This window comes from Motacilla alba, chromosome 2 (genome assembly GCF_015832195.1).
Source record: "Motacilla alba alba isolate MOTALB_02 chromosome 2, Motacilla_alba_V1.0_pri, whole genome shotgun sequence".
Taxonomy (NCBI): Eukaryota; Metazoa; Chordata; class Aves; order Passeriformes; family Motacillidae; genus Motacilla; species Motacilla alba.
Window position 1 is genome coordinate 117,640,102 of NC_052017.1, and position 13,398 is coordinate 117,653,499.

At 35.5% G+C, this 13,398-nt stretch overlaps 1 protein-coding gene across 19 annotated transcripts in view; it reads left to right on the forward strand.

The window, feature by feature from the left end:
• The window catches only part of CSPP1 (centrosome and spindle pole associated protein 1), a 62,302-nt gene that overhangs the window by 29,388 nt on the left and 19,516 nt on the right, over positions 1-13,398 (forward strand). For 17 of the 19 annotated variants that reach the window (XM_038129097.1, XM_038129098.1, XM_038129096.1 and 14 more), the window contains 8 exons: positions 1,721-1,911; positions 2,814-2,932; positions 3,941-4,019; positions 4,351-4,471; positions 6,484-6,619; positions 8,594-8,740; positions 10,862-10,974; positions 12,056-12,205. In XM_038129097.1, the coding sequence (XP_037985025.1) occupies positions 1,721-1,911; positions 2,814-2,932; positions 3,941-4,019; positions 4,351-4,471; positions 6,484-6,619; positions 8,594-8,740; positions 10,862-10,974; positions 12,056-12,205 (1,056 nt within the window). The remainder of the gene's footprint in view (positions 1-1,720; positions 1,912-2,813; positions 2,933-3,940; positions 4,020-4,350; positions 4,472-6,483; positions 6,620-8,593; positions 8,741-10,861; positions 10,975-12,055; positions 12,206-13,398) is intronic. The other 2 variants (XM_038129107.1, XM_038129112.1) reach the window with 1 other exon arrangement.

Genomic DNA, 13,398 nt, shown 5'->3' on the forward strand with positions numbered 1-13,398 from the left:
TGCTGGCTCTTCTGGCTCAGCAGGCTGCAAGGTCAGTGTAAACAGTTCTGTGTAATCAAAGCGGACTATGCAGAAGCATGCTGTGCTGCAGTACTCAATATACCATACACATCTCTGTCAGAGTCTGCAAAGTGCCTGTTGTAGGAACAAAATTCTATCTAGAGCAAGTACATGGCATGCATAGTGTTTTAAAAGCACTAATTTAGCTGAAAGCCTTCAATTAAGTTGAATTGCTACATTCATTAGGCATCAGTCACTGTTAGCTTTAAATTGCCTCTCAGGGAGAGATTCTAATTAGGTGCATTTCTTGATTAATTACAGGTTGGTTAAATAGCAATGCCTGATTAAGAATCTATAAATGTAGACTGTTATATATGCTGCTTTTTTAAAGTGAAACAATACCCAGGATGAACTGAGTACTGAAGTCACATCTGAAATCAGTGGTAGAGCTGAAATCTGGGGCACTTTGGGAATGCTTTAATATTAAAGTTGTTAGTGTAAAAGGCTGCTTTAAATGTTCTGCAGCTCAAGACATTGGATTTGAAAAGACAAAAAGTCTGTAGACTGCTTTGTAAAATTCAATTGCTTTAGCTAGTATCCGTTATCCAGCTCTGTGTTCACATCTAGAAATTTGAAGTTAAATGCTATAAGCAAATATTAATGTCTAGTAAATTTTGAGAATTTTTATCTAAAACGCTGTAGTCCTTGATTGGTGAGTACTAACTGCCTTGTATACACTGTCTTGCAGCTAAATGATGAGGAGGTAAAGATTTAATATTTTGTTGAAATATTTCCATATTGTAGGGCATATAGATATTTAATATGTAGCTGGTTTCGGGTATTACTTTCTCCAAATGCATGTTACTAGTTGAAGAACTTAAATATTAGGACCAATAAATTCAGAAGAAAATCTCTTTTACTTATACAGTGTATTATTTTTTTTCCATTCTTCTATTATATTGCCTTATTTAAACAAACATTAGAGTAGTTATGCAGAGCAGTTGCTGTAAGGGCTTTCTGGGTGTTATAGGTAGTTCTGAAACTGACTTGCATGCCTTCACCTTATTTGCATGCTGCTTTTGACTTTCTTCTGAGGCTGACAGTTATCAATAAACATTTGCTACTTCTGTTTTAAAAAGTACTCCCCCCAAAAACTCATAATTTTTGTGGTTGAAAAAATTAATACGATCAAAGGAATTTAAAAAATAAAATAATGGTATTGCAAGGAAATGTTTATTGGAAGAAGTCTCAGTGTGTATTAGATTTTAGTTTTTACTGATTACAAGCTATTTCAGTCTTGGGGTGGAGGGGAGGGATTTCAGAAACTTTTCTATGCATAATATGAGAATACTTCTCTGTGGAAAATTGGCAGCTGTAGATAAACTGTTCTACAGACACCTCTGGAAATGTTCTTTTTTCTGGACATTAACTAGATTTTTATACTTTCTGAAACCAATGATAAGGTTGCTTTTTGTAAATCTCTGATAAACTTCCTGGATTTCCTTGTAATACTGGATTCCCAGTAGATCATTGAGAGAAAAAAAGGCAGTTACTAGAAATTTGAACATTTGAAATTTGAAAGTTGGGATCCAGTGAAGTTTTTAACCCAACATAAATGGACGTTCAGATATTTCCTAGTAATAATGTAACTGTTTTGTTTGGGTTTTTTTTTTCCTTTCTCTTTTTCTTACTTCTTTTTTTTTTTTTTCTTTTCCTTCAGCCAAACAGATTAAAGCAGTTTGGCTTCACAGCAAGAGCTTTTGAAGAGAAGGTACCTCCTGAAAGGCCCAGGGTGGCTTTCCAAACTCCAATGCCAGCCCGTTCAGCCTCTCCAGTGAATGAAGACTCTCAGAGTGATAAAGATTTTCAGAGGAGTCTAGTCAGCAGTCTTGGGGAAATGGTAGCTCCCAGGTGCTTCACCATCATGTTCATTTTACATGTTAAATAGGATTGTTGTTTAGCATGTTATTTTTGCTGAGGCAGAGTTCAGTAGTACTGTTGATCCTTCTCCAAGGAACTGATGAAGGTAGAAATAATATTTTGACAATTAACAGAAAACTGACTACCTTGCACTGGAATAAACTTACAATGTCAGCTTCCTCATAGTTTATTGGAAAGCAGCCATGGAGGCTGGATTATTTCTGAAGGAAGCAGTCTCATAGTGGATATTTGTGTAGGATAAGGGTTGAGCTGTAGAAATTATGTCCATGTCTGTAATATTGAATCATATTGTGAGAATGCTTGGGCCCAGCCCCTGCAGAGCCCATGTTTTCAGAAGGCTGGTATGGCACCAGTTTGGCTCCTGTTAATTAAGCAGTCTCCCAGGGCTGAGCTCAGAAATGCACTGTAGGCAAGGACAGCTTCCACTAGGTGCTGTGATTGTGACTAAACTGTTCAGGGAGAGAAGGAGCTTCAGGCATGTGGCTGAAGCTGTGCTGTGCTATTCACCCTTTGACCAGATCATGCCTTGTTTTCTTTACTGATGTAGACAGGAAGTACCATTAACTGAGCCACTTAAAGGAGGCATTCTTGTTTTGTGTTCTTTAGATCTCTGGAATAGTCTGGATTCATGTACTGCTCCCTCAGGGAAGGTTAATTCCCTGCTGAGACTTATTGCATCTTGTTCCTGCATGCCACTAATGAGAGGTCTTGCTGAACTAAATCTAGAATTTTCCATAATGAATTCTCTTTCTGTCCCTGCCCCTTCTGCATTCTCTTTCCTTCCCTCTCCTTCTCTCCCCCCCCGCCTTCTTCTGAGGATATCTTTTCAGTTGTACAACAAACCAAGGAATTGTGTCCCTTTTTTCTTTAAGGCTTGCACCGTTGCCACCGCCTCCACCACCAGTTTTGACAGACAACTATAAAACACCTTATGATGATGCTTATTACTTTTATGGAGCTAGGAATCCTTTGGATCCTGCTCTTGCATACTGTAAGTTGATGATTTTAGGTGGCTTGGTTGTTAGAGTGATTCATAGGACTGTTTTTAATCTAGTTAAATGATGAACAATGTAGAACTTGTAACAGCAAATTAAACCCATTTTTAAGATGTGTATTGAATGAAAAGGGCCTTTTATTTAAATACTGTTTTTGAATGAAGTAATTTTCTCCAGCAACACAAAGGGCTGTGGCTTCCTGAAATCTTGTTCATCACTTGAACAAGCTCTAGTCTCAGATTTGTTGCGGTTACTCCTCCCAGATAATTTTCTTTATAATATTTATAATTAAAACATTATTTACTAAAATTGCTTAAATAATAACTAATTACATGTGTCGGTGTTGTTGCAATTTCAGATATAATTATCAATATTTTAAAGATATTTATTAATACATTAAATATATTAAAATAACAAATGAAATGGTCTACTTTTATAATTTAATAACTCCTTTTTTGTCTGTCCTTTGCTTCATGTAGATTTCATGATTGAAACTATTGTGATTTGTGTAGGAAGAGACTGGATTATGTGGTGTTCGTTTTTCTCTTTTTTCTTTTTTTTCTTTTTTAGAGAAAAAAAATCAGAAATACTTAAAAATTTTTTGTGCTATCTTCATAGAAAAGGTAAAATAAAGGAGAAAAAAAACTTAGAAAAATAGCTCTTTTATTAGTTGATTTGAATGACATTTGGAAAGAATGAGGATGTATCACCATTAAGCAACTAATTTAATTTTGTTATTTGATGTAGAATATGTTAATGAGGTAATTTGTAAAATCTAAAGGGATTTATTTGAGTTTAAGAAATAGATTTGTACCTTGGCATTGTATTTCTTGCTTTGGAGGGCATTAAGGATTAGCTGAGTTTGTTAGAGAAGCTGAGAGTTCTGTTTGTTCTATACTCACAGAGTTTGAGTGGTGAACTCTGTTCTTTTAGATAATGACAAATACTTATATCTGAGCATTCAAAATTTAAAATATGGTTTGTTTTGTTTTTTTACTGTGCAGATGGTACAGGTATGATGGGAATGCAACCCACACCTGGTCTGGATCCTCCTTTAGGCCAAGCTCCAGTAGAGCAGCCCTTGTAAGTATTTTCTGCATTCATATTCTTTGTGTGTATTTTTCTTTTTGTGTTGGTAATATTTTGCTGAGAACAGATACGCCTTTGAAATAAAATGGGTTAAAGACAACTCTTCAAACTTCTAGTTGAGAATTCCTATCTAGACAATAAAAGAATAATTCAGTGAACTGCTATTTTCATATGGATTTAAGAAAATGTTTGGGATTATAAACTGCCAGGCTATGGGAAACAACAGCTCTTCAATACTTCAGGAAGGGATTATTTTTTAAAAATTTTTTACCCCACTCTGGACCCTGTGATGTTTTGCTTTTATATGTGTGATTTTTCAATTTAGAAGTAACATTGGACAGAGGAATACAGGAGACAGACAAAGAAGCATAGGAGTGTATTCTGAAGAAAAAACAAAGCCTTCCAAAGAGGCAACATTGTCTTATCAACAAGAATTACAACAGCAGGTACTGAGTGATAAAGCTTCTAACTCTTCATTCTTTTATTTTTTGACATATAATGGTTGTAACTATAGTACTCTTTCAGACAATTTTATGTAGCTTACAAAGAAAAAGATTTTTAACTTCCTTCCTTTTATTACTTCCTTCTTCTTACTCTGCTTTAGCTCATTTTAGCTCTTCAGGTGGACAGTAAGCTCTTCAAATTTTTTTTGTCAGAGGCAGAGAGAATGTTAAAATGTTACAGCAAACAGATTAGTTCCAGGCATGTATCTTTATATAATTATTTTCATAAACATAAGAACCTACATCTTAAAAGGAATGGCTCTGATATTCCATTATTGCTCTAATTATTAGGAACAGTCTAATTTCTGTAATTTCTTCATGATCATTTGGACACTAATTCAATTGTTTGCCTCGTTTGTTTCCAGTGTGTTTGTAGGTGGTGTCTCATTTCTTTTTAGCTTCTCTTTTGATAGACTAGACAATTTTTTTTGTTTCTCCTGTTCCAGTACACACCTTAGTCCTGTACTCTAGTGGCCTGTTGCTGCTGTACCTTGTGGGATTTTATAGTTATAGAATGTATTTGACCATGATGAAACATGTTACTTTTGCAGAAATTTCCCTGGTTCAGGGACACTTAACGTTTTCCTATTTTTTATGTATTTCCTTGGTAGAGGTAAATAATGTCTATAAAAATACTGTAGTTCTAATTTTGTTTGTGCATAACGGATAAAGGAAAGGTTGCCAACCAAGGTCAAATGAAGAATATAATAACCCTTTAGGAATATTGTCAGGTACTGTACATGTGCTTCTCTGAAGGCATTTTCTCACTATAGTCTAAAGTATTACCTTGCTATATGAGAGACTGCACAATATGTCATAAAAGTCTAATGGACATGGCATGATACAATCTTTCATAGTTGTTATGGTTGAAAGCAATCAGGATATTCTTCTTTTTGCTATAGATAAACCTGACTGATGATTTTTGTAAACAGTTGAAGGGCTAGATGGATCTTTGTTTACTCATTATATCTCTTATGGAATTGTGATTACTTGATGAGGGGATATTAAAGAATCATAGAGTGGCCTAGGTTGGAAGGGAGCTTAAAAATCACCTAGTTCCAACCCCACTGCCGTGGACACCTTCCACTAGATCATGCTGTGTGACACCCCATCCAACCTGACCTTGAACGCTTCCAGAGATGGAGCATCCACAGCTTCTCTGGGCAACCTGTTCCAATGCCTCCCCACCCTTACAGTGTTTTATCTAATTATATTTATCTAATGAAATGTTTTTCTAATGCACACGAGAAATAAACTTAAGAAAAATACATTAATATATTTCAGATACATAATTTCAAATACGTAAATAGTTAATGTTTTAAAAGCTTTGAGTAAAAGATGGACTTTTTAACAGGTGTTCTCTTTATAAATGGTATAAATTATGAGACTTAATTACATGAATGATTTTGAAGAAAAAGAAGAACAAAGCATATGAACATTCCTGTGTTACGTCCATAGATCATAGTGAATTACCACTGAAAACTATTTCATGAATTATTATAGAGTTGTGTAACATTCTGTTAAGGCATTTATTGTTAGGAGTCATCTCCAGTCTAAGTTTTGGTTAAACAAAACATACCAGATTGAGAGAAGCAAATGCAGTAATATTGTAGAATTCTGCCTTTTTAATTTTCGGCCAGTATAAACATCTGTATCAAAGATCCAAAGATATGGAACTTTTGATCTAGTGCAAATGTCACATGTGGACATTTCTGGAACTTGGAAGTTTTATGATGTGTAGGATGTTTCTCTGATTATGCACAACTGGACAAGCGCGTTTTGACAACAGAACGCAATGCACTGTCTGCAGTGTAGGCAGGGAACTGTTTGGATTTCCTTGCTCTAGATGAGGGAAATAGATAACGAGAGCATTCCGTTCACTCTATTAACTTTTTATTCAACTTCTACTTAATGTGATGTTATTGTGGAACTAACTTTGGTTGGATTGTTTTTAGATTAGAGAGAGAGAAGAGCGACGCAGACAAGAGCGAGAGGAGAAGGAGAAGTTAGAAGCAGAAATGAAGAATTATAATCCCTGGGGAAGAGGTGGTGGTGGTGCTCCTCTCAAAGATGCAGAAGGAAATCTAATAAGTATGTTTGTGAAAATTATGGGTTGTCTTTTCAAGACTGATGTTTTCTTGCTCTCGTAAGGGCTCTATTCAGTCATAATATTCCTTGTTTTGTAACACTGGTAGCCCTTGACAAATAAGACTTGTTTCAAGGAGATGCACTCCAGGAATAATTGAGTTATTATTTTGATTTCTGTAGAATCATTCAAAGAGTGCAATCTAGACAAAATGGGAAACACAGGATGTGTCAACTATAAGTGAAGACACAATGCAATTGTAAAGGGAGAAGGAGGAAAATAAGCTGTCAGAATCATCTGCAATACAAATATGCTAAAGTCTGTTGTGAAGATTTTTATTGAAGCATGTCCTAGGAACAGATTTTTAGTTTGTTTTTTTTTTTAATGATTTCTAGGCTAAGATATCTCTATTTGTGATATGAAAAATGGAAATGTGTTTATATAAATATCCAAAGCTAAGTGGAATTTTTATACTTCCCAAAGTAACACTGCTGGTAAATGGTTATATCAAGAGCACTCAGCAGTAATGTTTTTTAAGGCTTGCTTTTTACCGAGTGCTGTTTTGTACAAGATAGAAGTAGTGAGCTGGAAGGTAGCTATGATCCAGGTTGTTCATCTACCCTTCCAGTAAATTGTTAATATTTACTGGGTAACAGTTTATATAAAAAAGTAATCAGTTTTAGTCGTATGACACCTGAGCAACATATGTCAAAATTAATAGTATATTTTGAGAGTAGTGAGTAAAGTTTAAATGCTTTTTAAAGATTTTGTGGCCAAACTAAAAGTTTAGAAGCTTGTATTAAGGATCCAAGCTTGTGTTTATCCTCAGGGTAGAGGTGTTCATACTGCCTGACTTCAGGCACTGTATTTATGTGTTTGGCTTCTTCCTCTAGGCTTCAACAGTGGTGTGACTGGAAATGTAAAGGTCTCATACTGGCCTGAGCTCTGCACATAACTGCTGAGAAGTTTATCTGTGTCTGTAAATGAGAAACCAAGAGAAAGAAGCTTCTTACCCTGGTTTCCTAAATTATATATGTAAAATACTTTTCCCACCATGATGGATAAGCTATGTTGGGTGTTGTGAAACAGGTCATGCTTTCTGACATGTCTTTTTTATGTGGTTTTTATGTGATGTATTGTCTTTTTATCCTCTTAAAAATGTCTGTAAATAGTTTTTTATCACACTCTGATATATGCAAAGGTTGCTTTACTGAGAGGCATAGAATTTAAAGTTTTTGAATCTGTGTGCTTAAATGACTACAGTAGTTCATAATTATCAGAAACACTGTTTCAAAAAGTAATCTGAAAACTGTGCAGTGCTTTTTTGTTTTGAAATGAGCCTTCTAAGTGTAGTATGGTAACATTTCAAAATCAGCTGAAATTAACATCTTTGATCAGGCACCATGTAAATTTTGATAAAAATGTCTCATAATGTTGCTTTGCTTACATATTGAAATCTGCACCTGGATTATTACTGAAGACATGAAGACCAAAATATGCTTCAGTGCTTCAATTGCACTTATTTCCCTCAACAGTAATTAGAGAGAGTCTGCACTTAAAATATCAATAGTAAACTCAAAAGTATTTTTACAGCTTTAAGGAGATAGAAGAAAGGGTAGTTTCTAAATATCTGCTTGTCAACACAGACTTGACAGTCAATTTTGTCTTTGAGTTCTTTATCTTTCCAATTAATAGCATTTTGAGGCAAGGGAGAAGGGAAGTTTGTTATGAGGAATCATTCCTGACAAAAGAAAAGTGACAAGATGAATCTTTTAATCTGTTAGTTAATAGTACCTAATTGTTAGAATCTCACCCTTAGCCTCTGTATTCTTGTCTTTGCCTGAATTTTTTGTTCCCATGGCTGATATGCTCAGGAAAAGTGGAATCTGGTCAAAACCCCCTGTATTTTGGAGAATCTATCGTGAACATGCCTTTATGAGATTAAAACACTATAAACAGTTATTTCCCCTTTCCTTTAGCGGACTTGAATGTCATGCACAAGCGAAATGAAGAGGCATATCATAAACCAGAGGCAAGACTATATGAAGATAAAAGGGCTATTGTTGACCTAAATTTGGCCTCCTCGAGACCTGAGAACTCAGAAGCATCTACAAATAAAATAGCAGGTTTTTAAGAATACTGTATTACTCCTTTAACTATCCCTAAGTCTTAGTGATCAAAATTCCATAGTTCTTTACCTCTTTCTGGTAGTCCTGTGATAGTGTTAGTGCTCTCTACCTCTGAAGTCAGTATCATGCTTCTTTCCCAAATTTCTTGGTTGCTGTCACTGTGTGCTCTTAAAATCTTATCTGTCTTATCGGTAATGATAACTAAAGCTGTTTTAGCCCTGAAGAGTCAGGATCAGTATATTAATTTTCCAGATTTGGTGTTTTCTAATAAAATCTTTGTACGTGTTTGTCTTATTTTTAAATGACACAGTGAAATACAGCTGTGTAGTAGGGGAGACTGTGGAATAAAAGGAGGTCTTCAGGTGTATCATGATAGAGGTTAAGGTGAGATTGGTACAGTAACTAGGTTAACAAATTCTAAAAGTTACAGGTAAATTGGGTGCATATGGAGCCCTGTGCACTGCCTCCAAATTCTAGAGTCTTTGATTTATTTTCATATTTTGAAACTAATGCATTTTTATCTTCTTACGTTTTGTGAGACATCTAAATGAGAGCACTCTGTTTCTCCAAACCTGTCCCTAGTTTAGCATGGGCAAAGGCCGGGGTTGGTGATGATCTTCTCAACTCAGCTTAGATGCTACTTTTCCTTATTGGAATTGTTGTACTTCTTAATGAAGAATTGTATGGTATTACAATATACAGGTTGTATATCTAACCATTTAGTAAGAAGTGGAACAGGAAGGCTGTAAAGTAATAATGTTAAACAGCCAAGAGCCCCTTGTTTAGATCACTTATTTTGGGATCAGGAGGTGTTGCTCATCAGTGATGGAAATTTATAGTCTTGCACCTTGAATTTGATCAGCCACATAGTAGAGAGGCTTTGTGTATGTTTTGGTGGGTTTGGTTACTTTGTTTGTGGGTTTTTTTTTGGTACACTGCCCTATTAAAAGAGGAACCTACAGGATAGTAGCTGGTACACAGCAGGCATTTTCCTTGATACTTTCCATATTAACTTGTCTGTCTTGCATCCATGCCTTCTAAATGGTATATAAAATTTATTCTGCTTTTTTTATATGGAAGTAACTCCATCATGAAAGAGCCACATGTAAATTTAGTTCTATTTTGGAAGGATTCAGGCATTGCTTCCATGTAAGGAAAAATAATCTCAAAGTGTACTCCTTGGTATGCAAACACATGCTCCTAAGGCTAGGCTGCAGCAGTAAACATGTGCATTCCTATGGGAATACTTTTATGTGTTATTTATGCTTTCATCTGACTTGGGTGTTACCATATAGGGAAATGTAATGTTCATCTCAGCTCAGTGGAGCTATTGCTCTTGCACATCTTTGAGGCACTATCCTTCAGAGCAGACATGATAGGAGTGAAGAACATGCTGCATGAGCTGGAAAGTTAACACAACTTCCTCTACTTTCCTTTACTTCCTTTATTTCTCCTCTTCTTCTTGTAGGGATTCTGTTCTGCAAAACCTGCTCTGTGTGGTATCTGAATTAATCCTCCTATCTAGAGCTTTAGGGATGGTATGGTTATGTCATGGTCGTAACTCAGGGCTAAAGGAAACCTGACACTTCAAACTTTATAGTACAGAAAACACTTTATACTGGCAGATTCAGATTTCTGACTGCTTAGAATTTTATTTGCCAGTCTGGGGCTTTGCTTTTTGTAGCAACCTTTGCTATTTTGTGTAAATATTTGTTCTGTTAGGATGCTCTGTTTTTAAGAGTGAATAAACCTGAGGAACAGAACTGCATGTTCTAAGTCAAAGGAATTGCAACCAGTAAAGTTACGAGGTTTAAAGTATTTGCTATTCTAATTAATTTGCAGGTAATGTTCTTAGATACTAAGCTGCAGATTGAACAGTAGAATAGGTGACTAGTAGGTGTTATTTAGTAGAAGTGCAGCTCACTTGGATGGTATTAAATGGTTAAAACCCGGCAATTATTCCAGGCAAAAAATGTAAGAACTTTCAAGCCCAGCTATAGCCTTGAGTTACGACAGCCATAAGCTTCCTTTTGAAACAAGTGTCTCGGATTCCCCCTTCCTCACTCTGGCTTCCTGTCTTAAGTTTGTTTTTTATCTGTAACCTTTCCCCTCCCCTAGGTATTACATTTGCACAGGCCTCTCCTTTTGCTCGAGGTAATGTGTTTGGTGAACCTCCATCTCCAGAGCAGCTTAAGCGACAGGAATCCTACAAGAACTTCCTGCGTCTACAGGTGAATGCTCGTGCCAGATACCATCTGGTGAAATAAATTGTAAAAAGAGGGTTTACACTCAGAGTAAATCATCACTGCCCACCAAAGACCTTACCTGTGCTATCACAGCCAATTCTGCACACAAGAGGTGTACTAAAAGCTACATACTATAGATTTTCTTGCATTTCAGCTTACATAGTAGCATCACTTAGACAAGCATTTCTTAATAGTTAGCTTCTATAATCTAGGCTCTAGATATATATATATTTTTTAAGTACAGCTCTCTAAATATGTATTGAGTTCTGAAAGTGCATAGAGTACAGGCTTGCATACATAACTGACTACAGAAACCAAGATGTTTGCCCTTGGAGGTCTACTTGACAAAAATGCACGTTCATCAAAATGAAATGGTGATCAGTCATAGTGTAGTTATTTATTGATGGGTATATAAAACCTGGTTGTTCCTCAACCAGCTTATGTCTTCTGTCCATAGTATTTCACATTTAATATTATGCTACATGAATTAAATATCAGTGTAATTAAATACCATTATCAAGGAAATAATAGGTAATTTAGGAGACTACTAAAGTCATACAGTATTTGATGTGGATCTCTCGAAAAGAAAATATCAAGGTTTTTTTCCATGCAAAGGGCTGCCAAACAGACTAACGAATGGGCAGATCTTTTGCTTCAGTAAGTCAGCACTTTGTCTAATAATACTGCAATTCTGGAATGGGAAAAAATAACTACCATATCTTTTTGGTTTCCCATCCTCCATTATGTAACCAGTGAATAAAAGTGTTACTCCAGCGCATCTTAAACAGAGCAAGTGTTAGGAAGTACTCTGGTTTTATTAGTATTGTTTATAAGTAGTTTTCCTGTAGTGGGGTGGCTCAGATGGCCAAAAAGAAATAGTAAAATACAATCTTATTTTAAGGAAATTCTGAAGCTGAAATATAGGACAGGCTCTAGGATTCTTTCAGTTGCACCATATAGCTTTTGATTTTGCAAGTAGGTACTGCCAAAATGATGGTGGTAGATGTTGTTAATCAGATTGTTATTGGCTATTGACAGTTGAATACTTCTTTGCTTTATTTTTAAGATTGAAGAAAAGAGGCGTAGGGAAGAAGCGGAGCGAGAAAAACTTAGAATAGAAGAAGAAAAAGAGGAAAAACGACTCGCAGAGCAGAGGATGAGAATTCAAAAAGCATATGAAGAGGAACTAGAGGAGAGAAGGAGGAAAGATGAGGAGGTGTAGTATTTTGATACTTTGACTTCTTTCCATCCTAAACTAACCCTTTGTAATATTTGTTGTGTAGAAGGTAAGACGAGAAGCGTCCTGTGAATTGATCTTTGCTTTTAATTGGGTCTGCATTAGGCAGAAGAGAGGTGAAAGATTGTCAGCATTAACTAGCTCATTCTTCTCACTCTTCATGCTATACTACAAACTTGAAGTATTGTTAATTCTTTCAAGAAAAACCTGTAGTTTTATAAATGACAATAGTGCTCTCCTTTCTAAAAGAAATTGGTGGTGAGGCCAATAAAAAGCTTTATCAAATTGGTGAATTAAAAAAAATCATCCCAGTTTTTGTCTTAAATCTAGCTCTGATATAATTATTTGAAAAATGTAACTATGCAGGAATATTTTGTAAAGACTTTTTGAATTGGCAAGGAGATATCTTTGAGATAAAAATACTGCTTGTTTTGGATGAATGCCAAGGAGATCTAGTGGATACTTTTCATGGAGGTAAATTCAAACCTAAATCAATACCCATGGATATAATTCATACCCCAGATTTGTATTTCTTGGGTTTGCATTTTTTAATAAATTTGCATTATTTAGAATATAATAAATAATTGTAGGAAGAGGACACAAGGCCATCAAAGAAGGAGGAGTCTTTCAGTGCCCTATGGGATTATAGAAGATAAGATTAGGATGTAGGACTTGGAAATTTCTAAGACAGAATTTTTATATTCTAAATTCTCTTTCCCTGGTATAAGCAGATTAGTTGGATGAGCCTTTTCTTCTGGATACCAGAGCTGTTCTAGCAGAGAGTAGGACCAGGTGTCCTTGCTATTCACAGTCACATGACTAAAACTGAGACTAGATGATAATTTCTCTATGGTCTTGTGATAGTTGGTGCATGTCTGCAGTATGCTTTAATCCTGATTTTTGGAAACGACTCCTATAGTTTAGCCTTAGCTGATGTCAGATCTGGGGTCACAAACTGGTGTTTATAGAAGTTATTAGGAATTCTGTTTAATGATGTTAGCAAAGCCAGGGCTGCTGCTGTTTGAGATTTGCACAAGATATATTTTAATTTGGATATTTGAAGTCAGACTAATGAAATATGCTTTTTTATTTCATACTAATCACTTTGATGTGTAATTTTAACTTCTCGAAGAGAAAGAAAACAAATTATTAATTGAGTCTTTTTTATGTAT